The sequence below is a fragment of the Phalacrocorax aristotelis genome, chromosome 3 (genome assembly GCF_949628215.1).
Source record: "Phalacrocorax aristotelis chromosome 3, bGulAri2.1, whole genome shotgun sequence".
NCBI classification, from domain to species: domain Eukaryota; kingdom Metazoa; phylum Chordata; class Aves; order Suliformes; family Phalacrocoracidae; genus Phalacrocorax; species Phalacrocorax aristotelis.
Genome location: NC_134278.1, coordinates 27,412,057 through 27,424,063, shown reverse-complemented (window position 1 = coordinate 27,424,063; position 12,007 = coordinate 27,412,057). Strand labels below are relative to the sequence as shown.

The 12,007-nt window shown below is 44.4% G+C and overlaps 1 protein-coding gene and 1 non-coding gene across 4 annotated transcripts in view; one reads left to right on the top strand and one right to left on the bottom strand.

Annotated features, from left to right (window-relative positions):
* HMGCLL1 (3-hydroxy-3-methylglutaryl-CoA lyase like 1) overlaps positions 1-12,007 on the top strand; it is a 92,647-nt gene that overhangs the window by 73,983 nt on the left and 6,657 nt on the right. For all 3 annotated transcript variants that reach the window (XM_075086999.1, XM_075086997.1, XM_075087000.1), the window contains exon 8: positions 4,343-4,468. In XM_075086999.1, coding sequence (XP_074943100.1) covers positions 4,343-4,468 — 126 coding nt within the window. The remainder of the gene's footprint in view (positions 1-4,342; positions 4,469-12,007) is intronic.
* TRNAK-CUU (transfer RNA lysine (anticodon CUU)) lies at positions 5,462-5,534 on the bottom strand. Its single transcript has one exon. It is a non-coding gene; the product is annotated as a tRNA-Lys (tRNA).

Here is a 12,007-nt window from a genome sequence, read left to right as displayed (position 1 = left end):
GTGATTAAGGAAGAGGCCTTGTTTTACATATTACATCAATTTTTAGATTTTCTTTTAGAGCCCCTTATGCTTTTAATGGCTGCAAAAGCAAAACAGCTTCATAGCTTCTCAAACCTGCAGAGAAGTTATTTATTAGGTGCTATTTCAGACTCTGTGCTTGGACAGGCTGGGCTGTAATATTAACCTCCAAATTAGTTAGTAGTGCTGCTGAAGGATGTTTTCCAACATCTGTTTTTAGCACTGTTAGAATAGAGCTTGGAGTATGGATTTTTTAAGGACTTTTTGAACGGGGCCACACTGGAGGTGAACTGCACATGAATCAGAAAACATATTATATTTGCCTGCACCACATGCGAGAGCAGAGAGACACAGCTGAGCCTGCTGCTGAAATAGCAGTATGTTGCAGTAGACATCTTATCAGAACTGTTGTGAAGAGACTTTAAAGGACAGTATCTTAAAGGCAGAGACATCCGCTCATTGTGTATTAAGAGCACTGATTTGAAGATGTGAGATTTGGAGGTCAGTCAGAGCTGTGGTATTATATACACCATATCAAGACCTTGTCTACAACTGGCTGAATGTTAAAATGGCAAATCCATCCTGATGCAGATACTATTATAGAGATATAAACACGTTTATACACTGTTTCTGGGAAGTAATGGTTTACGTGTCCTGTACTAGGATGAAAGTCACCATACCAAGGATGTTACCAGTGTAACTAGTCTATTCTAACTAGAATGTATCCTTTTTTCTGTTTAGCCAGAAGAGTTGATGGTTTAAAAGAAAGAGCAGTTATCACTGTTTGTCATCTGGAGGTTACTGCTTTCACTGCTTACCCAGCAGAAGACATCAATTTTTTATGCTCTTGCATGTATGATAGGCTAAAATGACAGAGTTTGCTCCAGCTTCCAGTGGAGGTAGTTTGAATTAACTCAGATGAGGCTGCCTGAGAACACTAGGATGTGCTTAGACAAAGATGTGCATTTCATCTTACCTTTATGTTGCTGTGGTATCCCATAGCCCTCCATGTATTCACAATCACTTTCAACAAACAATAATAAGCAACATGTACCCCACTGTTACAAGACTCGCACTGCAAATGCAGAATTACAGTGGCATCACAAGTATTTGTACAAGCATATCAAGAAATTAGTATGTATATATATCCAATGCCTTTAGAAGACATGCACTTTTAATGCTGGCAGTATATGGTTTGTTGTTTTTTGTCACAGTGAAAGCCCTGTGAAGGACTGGAGCAGGCTAATCATAGTAATACAGGTGACACCCCACAGGAAGAGGTTTTCCCCAGATCTGAACTGGCAAACTTTTCTGGCTGTTTTCAGATGCCACTTGAATTTTCACCAATAAAAATGAGTGGATACTTTTCCCATTTTTGCTCAAGGACAAACATTTAATGAGATAATTCACTGGGGTTAGAAAGTTACTGCTTATATGTTGCTAAAGCTGTTTCTGAGCCTGTTGATCTTCTCTGGGAGCTTAACAGCTGTGATGTACTTCAACACATTATTTGCCTATAGCTTTTATCCCCATATAAAAGTTACTGAAAATAAGTACATCAAGAAGAATACTCTAGCAGTTATGACACGACCTGATAGCTGGGGGAAACTCCATGAAGGACACTTTCTTCTACCTTTTGATCTCCAAAACAGTAATTTCTGATGGAAATCTTAAAATCAGCCTGAAAGAGCAGGCACAGTAGTGGGATGCATGCTTGTTGTATCATACCAGCACTTCTACATCTTAGTCTCCCTTTTCTCTTCCCCAGACCTTCACCATACCCTAAGTCTTTCCATTAAGATACCTTAGGTGCATTTCTGCAGGGACACTTGCAAGCCTGACAGCTGCCACCGTGGAGCTTGAAGCAGTGACTTCCAGAGTAAATGTATGCATCTTAGCAGCTAGTGCAAAAAGAGACAGAATTTCCAGTTGAAAGCTATCATAAATGCATATCCTCTGTGTATTGGACACAGATGTGTTGCATAACACATTTTCTGACCAGTGGGTTACACAAACAAAGCGTGTGACAAGTGACTGAAATGTGAAACATATACGTTGGTGATTCACTCCATAATTCACAGATTAGTGTACTTTAAAGTACAATATGCTTTCTTAAGAGAGTCTCGTTGTGTGAGCAATATTAAACAGTACTGTCTCGCCTGTAACAGTTATGCACCTCAGCTCTTTTAAGGTCTTTATTACAGGCTTTGAGCAGCTACCTAGCTCAAGATAATGTTCCCTGCCTGAGAATAGGACTCGGGACAAAGCTTCAGTGGATTACTCTTATTATTGTCCTCCAGAAATGTTGGAACTTCAAAGAGCCTGTAGGGGCAATGATAAAACCATGGAAAGCACTGTTAAAACTAGAAGCAAATACAACAACACATTAGGGAAGTTTATTCCAGAACTAAGAAAAACCACTGATCGGTATATTCAGAAAGGGCACTTAGCAACTGCAACATGCAGGACATGCCATCTTTTGCCTACCCTGCCAGCTACTTGTATGCATGGCCGTGAAGCTCCCAACTTAGCCTGCAGTCACAGGTAGGTCCCTCAGGAGGAGAGCAACAGAATTCAGCATGCTGTGCAGTCAGGCCTCTAAGCTGATCTTACAGACTTGCAAACGTGAGTAACAGGCATGGTTTAACCTCTAAATTTCTCTGGACCTAAAGTCAAAGTTAAAGTATTGAAAGTTTATCTCTGCACAGGAACTCCTGTCCTGAATTTGAGCTGTGATTGCACCCTGGCTCAGTCTGCCTGACTTCTAAACTTTTGGTGTATGTCTGCCTAAATTAGCCCTAGGGGGAGGGGAACCCTCTAGTGTGCTTACGGTAGAGAGAAGCTGGTGTCTTTGAAGATCTGTTGACCTCTCTGCCTAATATCATTGCCTGCCTCCGATTATCTCTAGAGTCTGAATGCCTCCAAAGGCATCTAATCTTCTTCAAGGGGAAGTCTGAAGAGCTTTCACTAACAAGGGAGACCCAGTGTCTTGGATCACGTACCTAACATGTTAAAACAGAAAAAACTGTTTCCCAGTTTCAGCTTTATGTTAAGATCTAATCACAGAAAGAAGAGGGTGCAAAAGCTCACTAAACAAGTCAGTGAAAATGATGGGCTGAGTTCCTTTTTGTGCCTGACCAATCTCCCAGGGAAGACTTTATCCCATAGGAAATTTAATATCTGTTGGGCAGATTTGGTAACTGGTTTACTATTCTTTATCATGAATATGCTGAGAGAGGATCAGGAGAGAGAAAGAGCTTGGATGTAGTAGGAAAAAAATAAAAATGAGAGAATTATGGATTTATGACAGCTGGCTGTTTTTTCATGTCTTAATTTAATGAGAAAGCTTAACACTGTGCATCAAGTACTGCCTTAAAAATATTCAAAGATTGGAACCTATATCTATGGAGAACTTCCATGATATCCAAGCTATTCAATTATTCCAAGGACTTTAAAAACTAGGCTTTTGAATGCTGCTCCAGGACTGTGCTAGGTTGTGAAATTTGCTGTTTTTGGGGTTGTGTTTTCTTCTAGACTAGTGAATACAATAAACAATGGGTCACACTCGCCAGGATAAAGTTCTTTAAACTTTTATTTCCAGTTGATTTAAACTCATGAGATCTTTAAGAGATCTGACAAAATTTAATTCTTCCTTATATGTGATGTTCAGTGTGGGTGAAAATACCTTGTAGTCTTCCTCTAAAACAAGAACAAAAAGGCTATTTACATGGTGGTTTCATGATCTTTAATAAAGAGGAAAGAAAAGAAAATGAGAAGTGAGAAAATGCTAGGAGGGAAGTTCTTTGTGGAAGAATAGCCATTAACATAAAACACATTTTAGAGGGTATGTGTCCCGAAGTTCTTTGGATGACACGTAAATCAGATGCTACTGTTAAGACTTCCAACTTGCAAAGTGCTTATACATATGCTTAAAATTACACATTTGAATAAACACACTGATTGTATTTGGTTGCATCTAAGCCTTTGCAGGGATAGATGCAGGCTACTTAAAAACAACATGTAGGGAGATAAAGAAAGAAAAGGCATAAAACTCTGTTTGGCTCTAAAACAGCAATCATCTTATCTGCCAAAATCACATGTAATGGACTGTTAGTTCTCTGTTCCACATCCTGTGTTTGAAGAGTATTACCTTATAAAGATGTCAGAACTAACACCGTTATAAGGAATTTCCTCTGAGAAATACATCCATTTGTGGAGAAATGTGTATTTTATCCATGGTAACTAATAGTACAGCCTGCTATTTATGAATAATTACAAATGATACTCTGTGCTGATGATGCACTTTTCTGTTGTTATCTTCCAGATGGGAGTTGCTGTAGTGGATTCATCAGTTGCAGGACTGGGTGGTTGTCCCTATGCAAAAGGTGCTACTGGAAATGTAGCCACAGAGGATGTGATATACATGCTTAATGGTCTGGGAATCAATACAGTAAGATATTTTTACTTTCTACTTAAGACTTTGAGGAAAACAAAAATATTTTTCTATAAAACGTACGATATATACCTGACAATTACTTGTGCTGTACAATAAAATATTGGGATCAAAGAGTAGTTTTTGTAAACTCAGTGCTTTAACATGGCTTGACACATAATGTGAATGTTTTTGCTAGCAATTTAGACTAGAACTGGTTTGTGTATTTGACAGGAATTTGAGTAACCCACCCTCTCCCTAACTGGAGCTATAAGGAGCTTAGCAGCAACTGCTTTGAGTCATTGCTCTGCGTCAGTAACCACAAAAAAATCACTACTGTAGACATTGCCCCAGAAGGCTGATCATCTCCACAGTGGAAAGACTGAGCAGACCTTACCTTTTTTCAGAGCTTTGGGTTCGGTTCATAATGCTTATCAACTTGTTGCCATTTTTTCTGGCTTCAAAGTAGAAAGAAATTGTGGTGTTTGGAGCCCAAGCACAGGTGTGCTGGTTTTGGCTGAGAAGGGGTTAATTCTCCTCACTGTGGGGGTCAGCTACCTTTCCAGCTTCCCGCGCTCTGCCGCGTGGCGTGGCAGGGGGGGCTGGGAGGGGCAGGGCCATGGTGGGGGCGGCTGACCCCGACTGGCCAATGGCAGGTTCATTCCATACCATGTGACACCATGACCAGTATATTGAGGGGGGGCAGTGGCAGCGCGCAGGCGGCGCGGCGTCGGGTCGGCGGGCGGCGAGCGGCTGCGGCGCGTGCGGTTTGTTCCGGCGGTTCGTTCCCCCTCTCCCCTCCCTTCCCCCCTCCCCCGGGGCTTTGCGCCTCTCGTTGTTCTCCTTTACATTGCATTTCTACTGTTGTTTCTTTTAATTTTCATTATTAAACTGTTCTTATCCCAACCCACGAGCGTTACCCTTCTGATTCTCTCCCCCATCTACCGGTGGGGGAGTGAGCGAGCGACTGTGTGGGGCTGAGCTGCCGCTAAACCACGACAGTCTTTTTGGCGCCCAACGTGGGGCACGAACCCACGACCCTGGGATTAAGAGTCCCATGCTCTACCGACTGAGCTAGCCGGGCTTACTGGACTGTGTGGATCCGATGGCCTGGCACGTCCGACCCACAGGAGTATAAAGCTTTAGTGGACACCGGCGCACAGTGCACCTTAATGCCATCAAACTATATAGGGGCAGAACCCATCAGCATTGCTGGAGTGACAGGGGGATCTCAAGAGCTAACTGTATTGGAGGCCGAAGTGAGCCTAACTGGCAATGAGTGGCAGAAGCACCCCATTGTGACTGGCCCAGAGGCTCCGTGCATCCTTGGTATAGACTACCTCAGGAGAGGGTATTTCAAGGACCCAAAAGGTTACAAGTGGGCTTTTGGTGTAGCTGCCTTGGAGACGGAGGAAACTGAACAGCTGTCTACCTTGCCCGGTCTCTCAAAGGACCCTTCTGTGGTGGGGTTGCTGAAGGTCAAAGAACAACAGGTGCCAATCGCCACCACAACAGTGCACCGGCGGCAATATCGCACCAACAGAGACTCTCTGATCCCCATCCATAAACTCATTCACCAACTGAGGAGCCAAGGAGTCATCAGTAAGACCCACTCACCCTTTAACAGTCCCATATGGCCAGTCCGGAAGTCTAATGGAGAGTGGAGACTAACAGTAGACTATCGTGGCCTGAATGAAGTCACTCCACCGTTGAGTGCTGCTGTGCCAGACATGCTAGAACTTCAATACGAACTGGAGTCAAAGGCGGCCAAGTGGTATGCCACAATTGATATTGCTAATGCATTCTTCTCAATCCCTCTGGCAGCAGAGTGCAGGCCACAGTTTGCTTTCACATGGAGGGGCGTCCAGTACACCTGGAATCGACTGCCCCAGGGGTGGAAACACAGTCCTACCATTTGCCATGGACTGATTCAGACTGTACTGGAACAGGGAGAAGCTCCAGAACACCTTCAATACATTGATGACATCATTGTGTGGGGCAGCACAGCAGAAGAAGTTTTTGAGAAAGGTGAGAAAATAGTCCAAATCCTTCTGAAAGCTGGTTTTGCCATAAAACAAAGTAAGGTGAAGGGACCTGCACGAGAAATCCAGTTCTTAGGAATTAAATGGCAAGACGGTCGTCGTCAGATTCCAATGGATGTGATCAACAAAATAGCAGCCATGTCTCCACCAACTAGCAAAAAGGAAACACAAGCTTTCTGGGGCGTTGTGGGTTTTTGGAGAATGCATATTCCAAATTACAGTCTGATCGTGAGCCCTCTCTATCAAGTGACCCGGAAAAAGAATGATTTCAAATGGGGCCCTGAGCAACGACAAGCCTTTGAACAGATTAAACGAGAAATAGTCCATGCAGTAGCTCTTGGGCCAGTCCGGGCAGGACAAGATGTAAAAAATGTGCTCTACACTGCAGCCGGGGAGAATGGCCCTACCTGGAGTCTCTGGCAGAAAGCACCTGGGGAGACCCGGGGTCGACCCCTAGGGTTTTGGAGTCGGGGATACAGAGGGTCTGAAGCCCGCTATACTCCAACTGAAAAAGAGATATTGGCAGCATATGAAGGGGTTCGAGCTGCTTCAGAAGTGGTTGGTACTGAAGCACAGTTGCTCCTGGCACCCCGACTGCCAGTGCTGGGCTGGATGTTCAAAGGAAACATCCCCTCTACACACCATGCAACTGATGCTACGTGGAGTAAATGGGTTGCACTGATCACCCAGCGGGCTCGAGTAGGAAACCCCAGTCGCCCAGGAATCTTGGAAGTGATTATGGACTGGCCAGAAGGCAAAGATTTTGGATTATCACCAGAGGAGGAGGTGACACGTGCTGAAGAAGCCCCACTGTATAACAAACTGCCAGAAGATGAGAAGCAATATGCCCTGTTCACTGATGGGTCCTGTCGCCTTGTGGGAAAGCACCGGAGATGGAAGGCTGCTGTATGGAGTCCTACACGACAAGTAGCAGAAACTGCTGAAGGAGAAGGTGAATCGAGCCAGTTTGCAGAGGTAAAGGCCATCCAGCTGGCCTTAGACATCGCTGAACGGGAAAAGTGGCCAGTGCTCTATCTCTATACTGACTCCTGGATGGTGGCAAATGCCTTGTGGGGCTGGCTGCAGCAATGGAAGCAAAGCAACTGGCAGCGCAGAGGCAAACCCATCTGGGCTGCCACATTGTGGCAAGATATTGCTGCCCGGGTAGAGAAACTGGTTGTAAAGGTACGGCATGTGGATGCTCACGTCCCCAAGAGTCGGGCCACTGAAGAACATCGAAACAACCAGCAGGTAGATCGGGCTGCCAAGATTGAAGTGGCTGAGGTGGATCTGGACTGGCAGCATAAGGGTGAACTATTTCTAGCTCGGTGGGCCCACGACACCTCAGGCCATCAAGGGAGAGATGCAACATACAGGTGGGCTCGTGATCGAGGGGTGGACTTGACCATGGATATTATTGCACAGGTTATCCACGAATGTGACACATGCGCTGCAATCAAGCAAGCGAAGCGGGTAAAGCCTCTGTGGTATGGGGGACGATGGCTGAAATATAAATATGGGGAGGCCTGGCAAATTGACTATATCACACTCCCACAGACCCGCCAAGGCAAGCGCCATGTGCTTACAATGGTAGAAACAACGACTGGCTGGCTGGAAACATATCCTGTCCCCCACGCCACTGCCCGGAACACTATCCTGGGTCTTGAGAAACAAGTCCTGTGGCGACATGGCACCCCAGAGAGGATTGAGTCAGACAATGGGACTCATTTCCGAAATAGCCTCATAGACACCTGGGCCAAAGAGCACGGCATTGAGTGGGTGTATCACATCCCCTATCACGCACCAGCCTCTGGGAAAATTGAAAGGTACAATGGACTGTTAAAAACCACACTGAGAGCAATGGGGGGTGGGACATTCAAGCACTGGGATACACATTTAGCAAAAGCCACGTGGTTAGTCAACACGAGGGGATCTGCCAACCGAGCTGGCCCTGCCCAGTCAGAAATCCTACATACTGTGGAAGGGGATAGAGTCCCTGTAGTGCACACAAAAAGTATGCTGGGCAAAACAGTCTGGGTTCTTCCTGCCTCTGGCAAAGGCAAACCCATTCGTGGGATTGTTTTTGCTCGAGGACCTGGGTGCACTTGGTGGGTGATGCGGGAGGATGGAGAAATCCGATGTGTGCCTCAAGGGGATTTGATTTTGGGTGAAAACAGTCAATGAACTGAATGGCACAATGTGAACTGCTATATAATATTGTGTGTCACCTCTGTGTTGTATCAATGATATCAGAGTACGAGCCTCCCAACCCATGGAAGATCAACTATGAAACAAGCCGTGCAGCAGTGATGGAACGATGACTGACTCGGTATGCAGCAACCCAACGCCACACACCGTCTCTCCCACCCGGAAAGACTGATACAACAGATGGAGCCCAGAGTCATGGACTGCGTGAACTCAATGGACATTTTAATGGACATTTTACAGGGAAGATCCATGAACTAAGGGAATGATGTCTGTGTATTATGTTAAAGGATGGGAAGGGGAGGGGTGGTGGTTGGTACGGTTGTATTGCATCATATGGGACCTGGGCATGGTGTAAGTGGTATGGAATAAGGGGTGGAGAATGTGCTGGTTTTGGCTGAGAAGGGGTTAATTCTCCTCACTGTGGGGGTCAGCTACCTTTCCAGCTTCCCGCGCTCTGCCGCGTGGCGTGGCAGGGGGGGCTGGGAGGGGCAGGGCCATGGTGGGGGCGGCTGACCCCGACTGGCCAATGGCAGGTTCATTCCATACCATGTGACACCATGACCAGTATATTGAGGGGGGGCAGTGGCAGCGCGCAGGCAGCGCGGCGTCGGGTCGGCGGGCGGCGAGCGGCTGCGGCGCGTGCGGTTTGTTCCGGCGGTTCGTTCCCCCTCTCCCCTCCCTTCCCCCCTCCCCCGGGGCTTTGCGCCTCTCGTTGTTCTCCTTTACATTGCATTTCTACTGTTGTTTCTTTTAATTTTCATTATTAAACTGTTCTTATCCCAACCCACGAGCGTTACCCTTCTGATTCTCTCCCCCATCTACCGGTGGGGGAGTGAGCGAGCGACTGTGTGGGGCTGAGCTGCCGCTAAACCACGACAACAGGACATTGCTATTTCTCAGGTATCCACTTAATATATTTCAGAATTGTACAAAATTGGTTACTGGCTAGCAGGCTTCACAGTCATTTTTATTTCCAGACCTATTCTTGGAGGAGAGGGCAAAGCAGCTTATCTGCACTGAGTTGCACTTTAATGAACCTTACCAGTAAGCATCCACACTTGAAGAGCACGCATTTAGTATCCCAGGCTTTGCTAACATGTTAATTTTTCTGTATTCCTGGGAACGAAGTAATGCTGCCTTCTTCAACGATTGTGCTTTTTGGTCTTCCTGTTGGTCATCATTGTTCTGGAAATGTGGCATAATGAGTTTGTTCTAACTCAAGCAATACAATGACTTTACCTTTAACTTAGACATAGACTTTGAGAGTCAAGCTCAAAGGAGAACACACAGAGCTGCCAAAACTGCAGTGTGTGTGGTTTGTATTTAAACTACTGCAGAAAAAAAATTGAAAAGCCTGATGTCTGAAATACAGTGACCTGAGGTATTGGGGAGCTTATTACTTGTCTGTCGGTTTCAGTTCAGTGTGGCATGCATGTCGACAGAGTTCCTTGGCATAAAAGGATCATGGAACTTGTTTCTGAACTGTACATCCCCCGAGCACTGTTACATCTTATTCAACACCTTGCAGAGTTCACTGTAATGTTAATCTGCTTTCTTATGCTTCTTAGGGAGTTTGGGGTAGATAGCAGATACCTCTTCAGAAAAGGTTTAATCACAAGTGTCTGTTGTACAAGGGGACTCTGTTTTGAACTGTTTATGCATGCTTTGGGGTAGCTTTTTTCATGAAGAAGGTGTTGGGTTTTTTACTTTGAAACAACACAGTTCTTTGGAATACGGGAGAGGAGTCATGCGTCTCACTTTACATTGTTGTGCACCTTAGACTTAAGCTTTCGGTGCAGTTCTCCCTTGGGCAAAATACCCATTGACTTTTCCAACTGACTTGTAGCAAAAGAAGTAAATTATATAAAAATAGCCTGATTGGGTGAAATATACCTTGTTCCAGGCTTCTTGATAAGATTTATAGATCTGTTAATGATCTGGTGTCCAAGCAGGAATCTAGCTTGTCCTAAAGGTTGATACCAAATTCCATGGAGATAAGAATCTCACCATCAAACACTTAGTTCTCTCTTTTTAAAAAAAAGTTTAGATTATGCAATAGCAATACACAAGGCTTTGCTCCCTGACCCTTTTCTGGCCCATTAAGGAAAGAGTGGTTTACTGGATGAGAGACATGGAGCCTCAAAATTATGACCTTAATATATGAGCTGTAGTCTTTGCAGTGCTGGTTGGTTTTGGTACCATGGTCAATTTTGTGAAATCATTGCAAAAATAATTTTGTGCAATGGCTCAAAATTAATTTGTAATTACTAATGCTGTCCATTCGCAAGGAGTGCTTTCTCATGTTCCTCTGAGCTGTGCATTAAAGCTTTCATTTTGTTGACTGAAGTCACTTAGAGTGTCAGCCAAAGGATGGCCAGTATTTAAGCATACATTATTGAGTTCAGATTGACTAGAGGCATCATTTTAATAATTGGTGTTTGTTTCATACTGTTCTTCAGAACACGTAACCAAGAAGTGACGTGTGAAATGAATCTCTAGCAGGCTAAATGTGAAATAATTTCGTAGCAGAGCCCATCTCCAAAGAGATTTATTGGTTGTACCATGGTAATGGATAGATAATTATGTCATAGATCATTAATGCTTATGAAACTTTGTAGGGAGGCATGTACTTTCTGTAAAAACAGTTTCTATATGGCTCCTCTGTAATTACAGTAATAGTACTCTGCTTATGACGCCTTCCAAGTGCTTGGCAAACAATAAGCCTTTCTAAGAAGCAGCTAAGTACTGTTAGCCTTACATTACTGACACTGAAACCCAAGTTCGGAGAGATAATAGACTTGGTATTTATGAATGCTGAATGAGAACTGATTAATTGAAGTCAATGGGAGTTAAAGGACTCTGCCTTCTGGTGGAAGCTTTTCTGACTTAAGGCACCTACCCAAGTTCATAGGTAATATTGTGTTTCATGGTTTCATTCCTTGGTGCCAAGGAATAATTCTGGATATATGGAGTGGTTACCAGGTACACTTAAGTACATTTCTGAGTTACCTTACAAACAAAAGTCATTACTCTTTTCCCATTCCCACCTGTGAGTCATGCTTGTGAATGCTGAGTTTTTCATGGTAATCCTCTTTGGTTCACAACACTTAGATAAGAAAGACAATGTAAAAGATACAGAGACGCTTGCATTCCATTTAATGAATGTGAACTGTGAACATATGTTTCTTATCAACCCATATCACATTATGCAGTGTTACAGTGCTGAAAATGTTAATTTTGTTTCGTTTGGAGGTTTATTTTGCCATCTTCCATAATCTAACTACCAAGTGTGTCTATGGTGGTATGT